This window comes from Myotis davidii, unplaced genomic scaffold (genome assembly GCF_000327345.1).
Source record: "Myotis davidii unplaced genomic scaffold, ASM32734v1 scaffold554, whole genome shotgun sequence".
Classification (NCBI taxonomy): Eukaryota; Metazoa; Chordata; class Mammalia; order Chiroptera; family Vespertilionidae; genus Myotis; species Myotis davidii.
The window spans coordinates 669,066-683,323 of NW_006285312.1; the positions used below are offsets into that span (position 1 = coordinate 669,066).

A 14,258-nucleotide genomic window follows, 5' to 3' on the forward strand; every position below is an offset into this window, starting at 1 on the left:
CATAACAGTAGCAAAATTACAGTTATGAAGTAGCAATGAAAATAATTTTATGGTTGGGGGTCACCACAACATGAGGAACTGTATTAAAGAGTGGCGGCATTAGGAAGGTTGAGAACCACTCTAATTAGAAAAGAGGATCAGAGTGATTATTTCCATCCAATATGACTAGAACCATGACAGAGATAAGCACAGGATAGCACTGGGGCACCAGGGGTGGGTACCTCGCACAGACAGGAAAAGGTAATTAGAAAGACTCCTAGATTACATGCCCTTGACCGGGATCGAACCTGGGACCCTTCAGTCCGCAGGCGAACACTTTATCCACTGAGCCAAACCAGTCAGGGACTGTTGCCTCTCTTCTTTTTCCCTAGAAGAAGGAAAGGAGAAAGGCAGAGGGTTTTGAATCTGTACTAAAAGGAGGGAAACTTGGACACAGAGCAGTCCAAGTAAGACCCCAGAGGCTTGAAACAGTGTACAAGTTGGGGAATTATGATGTGTTCCAACCATAAAGTGAAAGAAAGGATGAAAGAAAGATGGTTGGAGAAAGGGGTCCCAGGCTGTCCTCACATGGAAGTCATTACAAAGCCTCCCTTTCCCACACTACCTCCTCACGCTCTTTCTCCCTTTCACCAGGTTCATCTATTTGCTTTAAAATAGCCCCTCAATGGAAAATTGAAAACAATTCAGGAAGGAAGACTTGCAACATAAATGGCATCTCTTTTTGATGTTGTTTTATCTTCCTTTTAAACAGTCCTGACTGGTTTGGCTAAGTGACAGAGTGCTGGCCTGCGGACTGAAGGGTCCCAGGTTCACAAGGGCATGGAGAGGAGACGGGAGAGGAGACAGGAGAGGAGACGTTCCAAGCCTTTACATATATTAAGCCATTTTGGACTTGACAACAATCTACTGAAGCAAGGACCATTATCCCCACCTGCCAGATGAGGAAGCTGAGGTACAGAGTGGCCAAGAAAAGTGCCAAGTTCACATAGTGAACCCAGGCATCTGTGCTTGCCCTCTCAGAGGGGCAGTGAAAGAACGGTGACTGGCCTCAGGGAGACAGCCTGCAGGGGGGCAGCCTCAGCAGCAGGCACTACCCTGACCTGCTCCGAGGGAGTCTGGTTTCTGTAGACATTAAGCTAATTTCTTTTCTCTTTCTCCCCGCCCCCTCCCCCCCAAATTGTGGTAAAATAACATTTACCATTTTAATCATTTTTTAGATAACAATTCAGTGGTATTAAGACAATTCACATTGGTTGTGCAATCACCTCCGCCATCCACCTTCAGAATCTTTTCCTCTTCCTAAACTAAAACTCTGTGCCCACGGAACAGTAACTCCCCATTCTCCCTCCTTCCCTCAGCCCTTGTAACCTCTATTCTACTTTCTGTCTCTACCAACCTGACTCCTGGGGTACCTCACACCAATGGAATCATACGGTGCTTCTGCTTTCATATCTGGCTTTCTTCACTTAGCATAATGTCCTCAAGGTCTATCCATGTTGGAGCAGGTGTCAGAATCTCGTTCCTTCTAAGGCTGAATAGCATCCCACCATATGCAAAGACCACATTTTGCTTATCCATTTATCCACCCATCGATGGACGCTTGGGTTGCTCCCATCTTTTAGCTATTGTGAAACATGCTGCTATGAACATGGGTGTGCACATACCCGAGTCCTGCTTTCAATTCCTTTGGGTGTACACTCGGAAGTAGAATTACAGTAATGCCATTTAAAAAATTTTAGCAGCCAGCAGCAAGCTGCATATCTTTTTATGTTTCTTTTCTCTCCCCACCTCCCACTTCCAATTACAGCCCAATAACCTCAGTGGCCAACCCCACTCCACATTCCTGGACGGCCTATTGCTAGCTCAGGAGTTGAAAAGCAATTTCCTCCATCTTTTCTTTAAACTTCAGCTGCAGAAATCACCTGATTGAAGATTACAGAAGAACCTTCTCCCACACAGGAAAGAAACTGCTCAGGAGCCCAGCCCACCATAATTACAGGCTTTTTTTTACCAGGATTCTTGGCAAATGCTCAAATTGCACATCAACCTTACTTTTCTTATGAAGTGTTTGGAAACAAGTTAATGGGCTTGGAGGTAACAGCTCCTTCCCCTCGTTATAAACAACGCAAGCTAGAACCTTACGGATTTGGATTCAGGAGAACAGTGGCTTTGTCTAGATATATATCAGCTCAGTCTGCATTCTCTCATTATTCCAGCCAGTGCCCTTTATGAAAAATGTCACCCAGCTGGATTTCCACTCACAGCCATGGTTCTGAACCTGACTGAGCATTAGAAATATCTGGGGTGCTTTAGAAACATCGAGCCCAGGCCCCCCCGCACAGTCTAACTGAATCATAGTCTCTGGGGTAGCGTGTGCCCCTGGTAGCATTTTCAAGTTCCCAGCCGATTCTGAAGTGCAGCCAGGGTCAAGAATCCTTACCTAAGGGGACAGGGAGGCCTGCAATCTTCCCTTGTCTATAAAGAACATTTTCAATGGGCTTTTAACCTGAGGAGAGGGAACCCTGAGCCAGGGACCCAAACCCGTGTTTAAAAGAGAGAAGCAAGTCTTCCATGAGCGGAGAACACAGGCCTTGTCTGAGGGGTGCAGCTGACAACCACCTCAGGTAGGGTGGGTCCAATGAGAGATGTGGGGGATGAGGGGTTGGGGGTGCCGCTCCAGTTTGAGGCTTCTGCCTTATGGGGTTTATGGGTTTCAAAAAACCTCTGAACTACATGCAAAATTTTCGGTCCTCTCTGTATTTTTCTAAGGTGGGTCATCCAGAGTTCACATCACATTCTCGGAAGCTGTCACACACCTCCCCCCACCACCCGGGAATGAATAACCCCCGCTTGTACCATAGTGTTCCACGCGGTGGTATATAACGCAGATACTGAAAATAAAGAGTTAGATGCTTTCTCATTTACATTCACCTGGAAGGACCGAATCCACTCATTATTAATGACGCAGAAGCACGTTTCAGAGTGATGTCCTCAGAATGGTCTGGAAGCCCCACAAGAGCAGAGATGGTCTGTTTTGTTCACGGCTGCATTCCAGTACTTGGAGACAGTGTCCAGCTCAGAAAAGCACACTTCCCGAATTAATGATCACCTTCTTTTAAAGAACTGAATCCTCTACATGTGGATGATGTTTGTGTGAACAAGGAGAAGCGTGTGGAATGATTCACACCTGGACATTAAAGGTGCCGACTTCAGAGAGACGGGAGTGGAAGGGGGATGATGAAGACAGTAAGATTTCCTTTTAATAAGAGTTAACAGGCCTGGCCGGTTTGGCTCAGTGGATAGAGCGTTGGTCTGCGGACTAAAGGGTCCTGGGTTCGATTTCGGTCAAGCACACATGCCCGGGTTGTGGGCTCAATCCCCAGTTGTGGGTGTGCAGGATGCAGCCAATCAGTGATTCTCTCTCATCATTGATGTTTCTCTCTCTCTCCCTCTTCCTTCTTCTTTAAAATCAATAAAAATATATATTTTTTAAAAAGGCTAGGTGCTAGGCACAGTGCTCAGCATCCCCCTCATTTAATTCATGCTACAATCCTTTGAAATGCTGTTGTGCAGCGATCCCCATTTTACAGATGAGAAAAACCTAAGCACACAGATCTTATCCAAGGCGCCCCCCTCCCCCACATGTAGCCCATGCATTTCGCCCCTCTGCTCTTCTGATTCCTTGTCCTTACACACTCTGGGTTGTGTCATTCATTCTAATACCCATGTGCTACATTCTTCATGAATTATAACAGTGTCAGGGCTTTCCATATGGGCTCTCAATGACCTCCACCCCCACTCCCGCGACCAGTGCAACATTAAGTCCTTGATTCTGGGTAGGGATTTAGGAATCGACGTTCCATGCTTGGATCTGGTTTTGGCTCAATATAGAGTGGACTCTTGAACAAAGCCGGGGTTAGAGGTGCCGACCCCATGCAGTAGTCAGCCCTTCACATCTGTGGATTCCTAACTGTGTATCGAAAATACAGTTGCCCCCTGAATGACACAGGTTTGAACAGCGTAGGTTCACTTACACACAACTTTTTCAATAAATACTTGCTGAATAAAGTATAAATACTAAATACTTATTGAAATTAACAAGTATTTATTGAATAAATAAGGTTGAACTGTAGTTCCCACTGCCTGCCCTCTAACATTGACAGATTCAATGGAAGGTCTTGTGTTTGACCTAAAATCTCAGGGACAGCAGGGTCCTTGGACAGCAGCCACACAGGCTGCATCAGATAGAATCGGTATACTACCTGCTTAGGGCAGGCATCCCCTAATTGGCTGCTGACTCTCCTGCTGACGGGCCCGAGAAAGCTCAGAACCAACCTGCCTGGAGGGGTCTCGGAGCACGGAACATTTCCAATCTTGGTGATGAGAAACAGTAAGCTCCTGCAGAGGAAGCCCTGCATGCAAGGGGGTTTCAGCCATGGCCTGCTTCCTTGGAGACCTGCAGCCAAGGACTCTAGACTAGATCTAAACCAATGAGAGCTGCCGATTACCCCAGAGCAGGACTCGTCAAAGTACAATGTCAGATCCCCGATGCCAGCACCACCTTGTGCTTGAGGAAATGCAGATCCTTTGATCTAAAAAGAGTTAACAAGACCAGGGATTGATTCCTAATTCTACCAGCGTGAGATGCTGGGTGGGTTGTTAAGCCTCAGTCCTCAGCCCTATAAATTGATGAGGATGATACTGACTTGACAAGGTAGGATCTAATGAATATTAACAGTAATACCAGTGAAGCCCCTGCCGTGAGTAGAACACAGGATGCAATAACAATTACTACTATGAACTCTAACCATGTTGTGGTGGGCAGCTTCTGAAAGGACTCCCAATAGGTTCTACCTTCCAGTAGTCATGCCCTTGTGCAATACCCTCCCCTTGAGTGTGAGCTGGACCAAGTGAGGTGCTTCTAATGAATAAAAGGGATAGGATGTCATTTCTGAGATTAGGTTACAAAAGGGCTCTGGCTTCCATCCTGCTCACCCTCTCTTGCTAGCTCACTTGCCCACTCTGATGGAAGGCATCTGCCACGCTGTGAGTTGCCCTATGGTAAAGCCCATGTGGTGAGGGACTGGGGCAGGTCAACTGGTCAACACCCAGGAAGGATCAGACCCCCAGTCTAACAGCTGCAAGAAACTGAATTCTGCCAACAACTATGTCAGTCAGCTTGAAAACAGATCCTCCCCCAGTTGAGCCTTCAGATGACAGTGCAGCCCCAGCCAATATCTTGACTGCAGCCTATCTGAGAACTTTGGCTAGAAGCACCCAGCAAAGGTATTCCCGGATTCCTGACTCATAGAAACTATGAGACAATATATGTTCATTGTTTTAAGCCACTACATTTTAGAGTGATTTGTTATGCAGCAGTGGATAACTAGTATGCCCTGGAAACAATAAATTAAATCCAACCAGAGTGGCCTCTACTTAAACAGGAAGTCCTCTGGGAAGCCTTTCAAAATCCTCCTCTCTGAAGATTCTGAGGCCCCTATTTTCTCATGTTTCCCTATTAGATAGTAAGCTACTTGAGTAGTATCATAAAAACTTATATAGTGAGCACTTATTATTCCAAAGTTGTAAGTCACTTAATCTTTACAAAAAACCTAGAAGCAAATACTATTATTACCCACATCTGATAGCTGAAGAAACTGAGGCTCAGAGGGGTTAAGTAACTTGCTCAAGGCTTTAGTAATTATGAGGAAACATCAGGAAATACGTTTCCAAAATTTGTATTTGTAACAATTATGCTATGTGGCCCAAAGAGTCTTGCTTAAGTTCACAAAGGGTAAGTAGATTCAAAACTAGGTAGCTGAACACCAGACATGAAGGTTTTAAATATATTACCCTTTCTAGGCGCCTTCTACCTCTAGGATAATAACTTGAACACACCTCACCTGGGGGAGTCATCAGGGTCTACCTACCTGTAAACACTAGGCTAGCGTTTTCCAGTTCTTCTTGGGGAACTTTGAAGCTGAAGGATTCATTATAGAAAGGATCAATTGTGCCTCGTAAGAAGGATGTCTTTTTTGTTTTCACAAGCTTGAGTCCATGTACCAGCTGGATTTTCACAAAGGGGTCTGAGAATTGGATACAACATCACTGAATGTTAGAGATCATGAAATCCAATCCACCCATCCATTCATCCACTCAACTTCCCATCCGTTCATTCTGTTACTCATTCATTCCTCCTTCCTTCTTTCCATCCATCTTCCCATCTATCTGACAAACCAACCATCTACCTACCCCTCCTTTCATTCATCCATTTTTTCTATCTATCTATCTATCTATCTATCTATCTATCTATCTATCTATCTATCTATCATTCTTTCACATTTTTTCTATCTATCTATCTATCTATCTATCTATCTATCTATCTATCTATCATCTATCTATCTATCTTTCATTCCTCCTTTCCCCTTCCTCTCTTCCTCCAGCCATCCAATATTTATTGAGCTCCTCCTATGTGTCGGGCATTTTACAGATGAAGACACTGAGGACTCAAGCTGAGAAATGATTTGCTTAAGATCTGGCTAGTGGAGAAAGAGCCAGACCCAGAGCCTGTCCTGGCTTCTATCCTAGAAACCCATTATCATGTCAGAATAGAGAAGGCAGAATTATAACTATCATTCTTAGATCACTTTACAGTGTACAAAGAGATTCATGTACATTATACAACTGAATATTGTTTAAACAACCCAATTAGAAGAATACTGTTATTATGTCAGTTTTTCAGGTAGAGAAATTGAGGCTTTTAGAGGTCAAATAACTTCCCCAAGGCTATGTTATTAGCAAGCAGTAGAAATGGGATTTGGTTCCAGGCAGTTTGACTCTGAAACCCTTAATCATTTTATCATACTGACTCTCCAGCCTTAATAACCATTCCTTCCATTGGCCCCTTCGAAACCTGCGTTTGTAATGTGATTTTTGAGAATGCAAACTGTCTTCTAAATTCAGCTGTCACCTTATAGCAAAAGTAATTTATTTTAGCTATTGCATTTAGAGAAGACAGTATTTCCACCTCTGAGCTGAAGAGATCCCAGCGACCATGGCTGCGTTCATGATAATATCCTTGCTGTCACTGGAGAAGCTACATACAGATGGAATGTAATCTGTTCCATTTCATTAAAAGTCATGTTTGAATTGGTTTGCTATAAAATAGACACTTTAAATATGACAGTCTTTTCAGAGCTTTTATTTATAAAGATTTATGGTACATTTGAAATGAGCTGGGGGGAAAAAACCTTAGGGTGTGTACACCACTCTCCCTGAGTAGGATGCAAGGCCAATGCACACTAACGCCACCTGGAGGATGGTGTCTCTATTGCAGGCATAGCAAGGGGAAAGGCAAGTCACTTCCTCCGGGGCAGCAAGTGTACAAAGAGAATCTAAATTTCAGTAGTTATCACACCTGGTCTCAGTCAAATCCCCAATTCAAAAGGGATTATGAGATGGCATCATTTACCTGCCTAATTTAAAGAGAGATGTGATTATTTATTTTTCCTCTTGAACTAACATCCTAGTTCTGGATACTGTCTATCCTCACAAGATCTTATCTTATTAACAGTATCCAGGATGGTCTGGCTCTTTCTCCACCAGCCAGGTCTCAGGCAAATCATTTCTCATCTTGAGTCCTCAGTTTCTTCGCCTGTAAAATGCCTGACACAGGGGAGGAGCTCAATAAATACTAGATGGCTAGAGGAAGAGAGGAAGAGCGAAAAACAGATAGATAGTTGGGAAAATGAATGAATGAAAGGAAGGGTGGGTGGGAAGATGGATGGATTGATGGAAAAATAGATGAAAGGATGGGTAGGTGGTTGGGCTGTCAGATTGTCAGAAAAAGAAAATCAGTCCTTTGTGTCAAACAAACACAGTGCCCTGTTGAAGAAAAGGGGGAAGGAGGGAGTCACACTGTACCTGAACCTTGGCTCACATCTGTCTGAAGAAGTTGCTTGGCTCGAATGACATCAACGTTTAGTCTCCCAGCACTTGGGAGATAATTCAGTGACAAAAGTAGCTCCCCCAGCTCCACTTCATTCTGCAGAGAAAGGAAAAAGTTGGGAAGTTGCTTTTTTCTTTTATTTCGCACCTATTGCCCAGGAAATTGATCCAGAAGCTCACAATTGGGCTTCTGTGGGTGGATCCGTTGACAGTGGGTACTGTTTTCTTTTACTTCTTTTAGCCTCTGATCCCAATTATTTTTTTCTATCTCAGAAAGTTTTTTTCTGCTCTTAGAACACTTCACAGCAACAACAACATAATGATACCAAAAGCATCAACAGTGATAATAATTAAATGCTACAGGTCAATCAAGTATTGCGCTAAACACTTTACATATAATAACTGGTTTAATCTACATAATAAGTTTACATAATTTAATCTACATAATATCTCATAATGTGAGATATGAGTATTACTCCCATATAACAGATGAGGAAACTGAGGCTCAGAGGGATTAAATACTTAGCTGGAAAGTGATAGTGCTGGCATTTGGATGCAGGAAGACTAATTCCAGATAGTATGACCACTATGGTTAATAATTTGGATTTCTAAAAAAAGCAGTGAAGATTCCTCTTACAAATATCATTAACCTCACTTATTGTGTGTTTGTTTGTTAAGTGGGAAAGACAATGTTGGCTTTCCCGTCAGGTAGGACAGGTGTGTGCTCCGTGCCCTCTATAAGCAGGGTATATCCCTCCACCTCCACTTCAAATAAAAAAGAGAAATATTACTTTTTCACAAGAATGGGATATTTGCTATTTCAGAAATAATACTGATGTAATCATTGTGGGAAACTTAGACCATTGCAATGACTTGTAGTTGACAATTGTCCTAATCGACATAGATGAGAAGCTCCATCATTTTCAGGGCTTGGAGTATCAAGGTCATATCTCAACCCAGCCCTGGAGAAAGTGAGGGTCCTCACTTCCTGTGCCCCAGAATGTGTGACACCTATGAGCAACAGCATCCATGTGGCATCAAAAACTGCAGCTGCAAACAGCCTGAGGACAAAACTGTCCCCGGAGGGTCCCTGAGGCCGGTGTCTTCTTAGTCTCTCTTCTCTAGAAGATGCTACATTTAAAAGCTGACCAGCAGCCAGCTGGTAAGAAACTTAGGGTGTGGGAACAGAAAGCAGGACCACCTACTCCAGTAGCTCCCCAACCTGACCCCTGTCCTGAAGGATCATGGGATTTATGGCGATCTTTGTGCTATGAAGTATTGGCATATCAGACTTCCATCAACCTGGGGCAATTTTACCCCCGCCCCTCCACCTCCAGGGACATGCAGCCATGTCTGGAGATATTTTTGGTTGTCACAACTGGGGAGAGGGTTGCTATTGACATCTAGTGGGTGGAAGCGCAGGACACTCCCCTTCCCCCCCAACCCCACACAGAATGATCTCGCCCAAAACGTCAATAGTGCTGAGGCTGAAAAATGTTAACTGAACCTGTGAACCTTGGGCTAATTCAGACTCTTCTCTTTACATGGTTCTAGCCTGAACAAGTGTTAGCAGCAACCAAAGGAAGAGGCCACAGCACCAGCTGCAAGCCAAAGATCAAGCTTCAATTTCCATCCTTTATCCTCCTCCTCAGGGCTTCCTCTGCTGTGAGCAGAAACCCAAGCACCAGACACAAAACTCGCCCCAGGAAGTAGGCTCAGCTGCCCCGAGGAGAATGGATTGCTTATTCTGGGAGGATCTACAACCCTGTGAAGTCTCCCTTCTCCTATCCAAATGTAGTCAGATAAGGTTGTCAGACCTGGAGTAATGTGGTCCAATACACTCTAGGTTTCTAAAGGAAAACGGAACCAGCCCATTTCCCCACTTCCCTGCTTAACACCTGCCATCACTCTTAGAATGAAATCCAAAATCCTTAGCCTGGTCTGCAATAGGCTTTGTCAATCTTGGTCCAAAACATGTTAGGGGGGTCGTCCTGGTCTCTACCCACTATATGCCAAAAGCCTACTGCCCCCCAACTGTAACCATCCAAAATGTCTCTACACATTACCGATCGCCCACTTGAGAATCACGGGTCTACCAGGATCTAAATAATGTGGTCCTGCCTACATCTCAGACCTCACCTATTCCTTGAAAACAGAAGACATCACTCTGTGTGTGCACCTGCTGTGCCCTCAACTTGGAAATCTCAATAGAAATGCCACCACCTCATCCAGGTTTCCACCAGCACCCAGTGAAAAACAGTTCCCTGCTTCCATCGTTTTCCACCGCATCACCTTACTTACTTCTTCCGTGGCACTTTGTCCTTATTGGATATTTTTTCATTCCCTATAAGGCAAGGACAGTGTCCATCTCGCCACCACTATACTCATAGCACCTGAACGACTTCAACAGATGACCGTGAGAACAGGCTGTGCAGCCCCGACTGGCGGCTCTGCTGCCACATGACGACGGTTCCAAGGGAGTCATCGGCATGATGTCTGTCCCCTGCCCTATCCAACCTCAAGAGAACGGGAGCTGAGGTGGGAGAAGGAACTGGGTGCCACTTCTACTTTTTCCTTCTCAAGGCAATGTCACAAATAAACAGGCGTTGTTTCCTTTTTTAAGATCCTGATGAGCTTAATTTGGTTGAACCACGTGGGGTAGCTTGGGAGAACCGAAATAGACTGTAAATTACTAAAATGAATCCAGAAGGCCCCCTGCAAGCTCCCAGCAGCCGGCTCGTACAGACACTCCCCCTCTTCCCAGACAAAAATTCTCTCTCCCTGCAGCCTTTGAACGCAGCTAAGTTCTAATCAATAAAAAGGAAATCAAAGAAAACCATCAGGGACAAAAGGCACTTTCTGGGGAAAACAACAGCCCGGCTCTCCTGCCGTGCTTCCTTTGAAGCACTTCTAAAGGGCCACCTTGCTCTCGCACCCAGCAGAGGGTTTCAGATTTGTGCACACACTTTTACCACCGCCCGAATGCGCTGCTGTGAGCTCCCCTGCCTTTGTTCCCATGGGTTGGGAGAAACACTTTGTCTCTACTACACAAATAACATTAAAATAGGAATGTGTTTTATTTATTTACTGAAAGTCCATTTCTTTTTTAAAAATATATTTTTGATTTCAGAGAGGAAGAAAGAGGGAGAGAGAGATAGAAACATCAATGATGAGAGAGAGTCTTGATCAGCTGCCTCCTTCACACCCCACACTGGAGATAGAGCCCAGGCATGTGCTCTGACCAGGAATCGAACCGTCACCTCCTGGTTCATAGGTCAGTGCTCAACCACTGACCCACACTGGCCGGACAGGAATGCATTTTTATTATTTTATTTTTATTTATTTATTATTATTATTTTTAATCCTCATCGGCTAGAACAGGAATGTGTTTTTAAAAAGCAAAATCCAGCCATAATCTCAGCACTTTACACATTTCACCAAATGCTTTCTTTTCTCCAGTCCACCCCCCTTCACGTTCTTTTCCAGTCCTTGTCATACAACCAAACTGTATTTGCATAGCTGCACTGACAACACAGGCACGTTCTGAGATCTCCCCCCGCCCACCTTAAATTAAATAGACACTCATTTTCCATTACTACTTAGACATGGAAAGTATAATTTTTAATATCTACACAGAATATTCCATTAGGCTGAAACACTGTAATTTACTTTAAGCTTTTTCCTATTGTTAGGAAGTTAGGTTATTTCTAATGACCTAAAATCGGCACTTTGACATCTTTTATTTTTTTAGATTACATCATTCTAATAAAGCCCAGGGTGAGATCACTGGGTCAAAGAATATATCAAGATATATAAAAAACACTCAGATCTTTTTCTCCCACTCAATATGAATTGACAAAGCACTGGCCAAAAGGGCTAAACTAACCTTATGGCCAGAGAGAGAAGACAGAACCAGCACTGGGTGGTAACATTCTGATAAATGGCTTTGATCAGGGTGGTTGTTAAATATTTTTTGTTTGCATTTCTTTGAATATCTAGGCATATATTGAAATAGTAATTGGATTTCCTGTTTTGCACAGAAACGATGACTTTCTGATTTCTGGTGTGAGTTCAACGCCCCTCCTCACATGTGCCTGGTGTGGCTACCAGGTCTGTTTCACACGGGATTGTTGTCTGTTACGGTCAGGCTATCTAATGACTCCCGCCCCCTGGGTATTTTATTGTGGATTTAGCTTGTACGTCCCTGACTGCTTAAAAGGCTGAGCAGCTTATCAGCTACTCATGCTTTCTCTTCTTTGAAAACCCTGTTTGTTTCATATTACCCATTTTTTTCTATTGGGCATTTGTCTTTCTCTTATTAATTTATAAATAGGCTTTTAAATATTATGGATACTACTAAATTATTTACCAGTTTTGTGTTGTTGTGGGTTGAAATGTGTCTGGCCAATGTCCCTGTGTTTAAGTCCCAACCTCCAATATCTCAGAATGTGACCTTATTTGAAAATAAGGTCTTTGCAGCTGTAATCAGTTTAGATGAGGTCTTACCGGAGTAGGGTGAGCCTCTAATCCAATATGACTGGTGTCCTTATAAAAGGGAGAAACTTGGACACGGACACACCCAGGGAGAAGACCACGTGAAGATTGAAGTTATGCTGCCACAAGCCAAGGAACTAACAGAAGCAAAGAGAGAGGCTGGAACAGATCCTTCCAAGGACCTTCAGAGGGAGCATGGCCCTGCCCACACCTGGCTCTCCAACTGCTAGTCTCCAGAACTGTGAGACAGTGCGTGTCTGTTTAAGCCACTCCATTTGCGGTACTTTGTTACCAGCAAACTAATATGTGTGTGTTCAAATGCCGTCACCCCGTTTGTGGGTTTGAGCAGAGTGCATGTTTTTATTGCAGAGTGCATCCATCCTTTCCCTCCATGGGGCACACTTTCTGGCCTTCCTAGAAATGCTTTGCTGCACTAAAGTCATAGAAATATTCTCCTTTTTGCCCTTCTAGGACTTAAAGTGTGGCCTTTCAAATGCAAGTCCCTGGACTGCCTGGACTTAATTTTGGCAGATGGTGTGAAATGAGGCTCTGTTTTCATTTTTGAGATAGTGACCTTCTTTTCTCGGTATTTCTGCCCCCCGAGACTGTGATCTTATTGAAGGTGGTGATCTTATATTGCTTCCCCAGGGACAGAACACCCCCCTGGGGAATGTTGGCCAAGAGCAACATTTGTCTACGTCCTTCATAGAAGCTACACCTTCCAGGGAAGATTCAAGAGAAGCTTGATCTTTTGATGTCTGAGAGTTTATGTCTAGGACTCAATGGCCATCCAAATTAGATCAACCTACTTCAGAACCACTCGAGCTTCTCGAAAGAGATATTGATTCCGTCCTAAATTGGGCTCCCAGTGTGGCCGAGACAGCTGTTTAACAGAGATTGCGCCAGAACATGCAATGCTTTAGCCCAAACTAGATGACAGGCATGAAGCCTTGCCTCCAGCTACCTATAATGAAGGACTGAAAGTGGACAGATTATACTAGGGTGAGTCCCCCTGGAGTAGTAGCAGTAGCAGAGAGGACGGACCAGGGCACTTACAGAGAAGCAGTTGGGAGCCCTGGCTGGGTAACTCAGTTGGTTAGAGCATCATCCTGATATGCCAGGGTTGCAGGTTTGATCCCTGGTCAGGGCACATATGGAAATCAACCAATGAGTGCATGGATAAGAGGAACATCAAATCAATCTCTCTCTCTCTCTTTCTCATCGATTAAAAAAAAAAAGCAGCAGCTGGGAGAAGCTCTGCCAGCTAAGGGAGGACTTTTGAGCCTGGACAGTCCAGCCCCAGACCCTTCATACCTCTGCTTGTTCCATTTCTGCATAGAAAGATCCCATCTGTTCCTCTATGTCTCACCAACCCCTACTCATTTAACTCAGATCCAGCCCAACTACCCAGTCCAACAGATATTTCCTGAGTACCTCCCACATGTCACGCACACCTAGCACACAATAGATGCACAACTAGGATCCACTGACTGGGAGATTGTACCAGGCATACAGGGCAAAGCAGCAGATAAGACAGGCAAAGGTCCTGTAATGCGGTGCCTGAGAGTAAACATTATTTAATTATTATGCATAACTAATTGTGGGGTGATTTACTAGTAATCAGCACTGTGGTGGGTGCTATGGGATCTGACCTTCCTAAGATAGCCCCTGTAGAAGCAGGAGCAGGAGTTACAGAGCTTCAAAGAGCACACAAGGAACAACTGAAAAGGCCAATATGGACAAGTGATGGGGCGAGGGCAGGTGGGCTGGGGGAAGACAGGTCTGCTCAGGCCTTCTTGCCAGGTAAGGAGTTTGAA

The 14,258-nt window shown here is 44.3% G+C and overlaps 1 protein-coding gene across 3 annotated transcripts in view; it reads right to left on the reverse strand.

Moving 5' to 3' along the window:
- SYT17 (synaptotagmin 17) overlaps nucleotides 1-14,258 on the reverse strand; it is a 69,058-nt gene that overhangs the window by 26,202 nt on the left and 28,598 nt on the right. For all 3 annotated transcript variants that reach the window (XM_006756073.2, XM_015558991.1, XM_006756074.2), the window contains 2 exons: nucleotides 7,924-8,044; nucleotides 5,931-6,086 (listed from right to left, as the gene is read on the reverse strand). In XM_006756073.2, coding sequence (XP_006756136.1) covers nucleotides 5,931-6,086; nucleotides 7,924-8,044 — 277 coding nt within the window. The remainder of the gene's footprint in view (nucleotides 1-5,930; nucleotides 6,087-7,923; nucleotides 8,045-14,258) is intronic.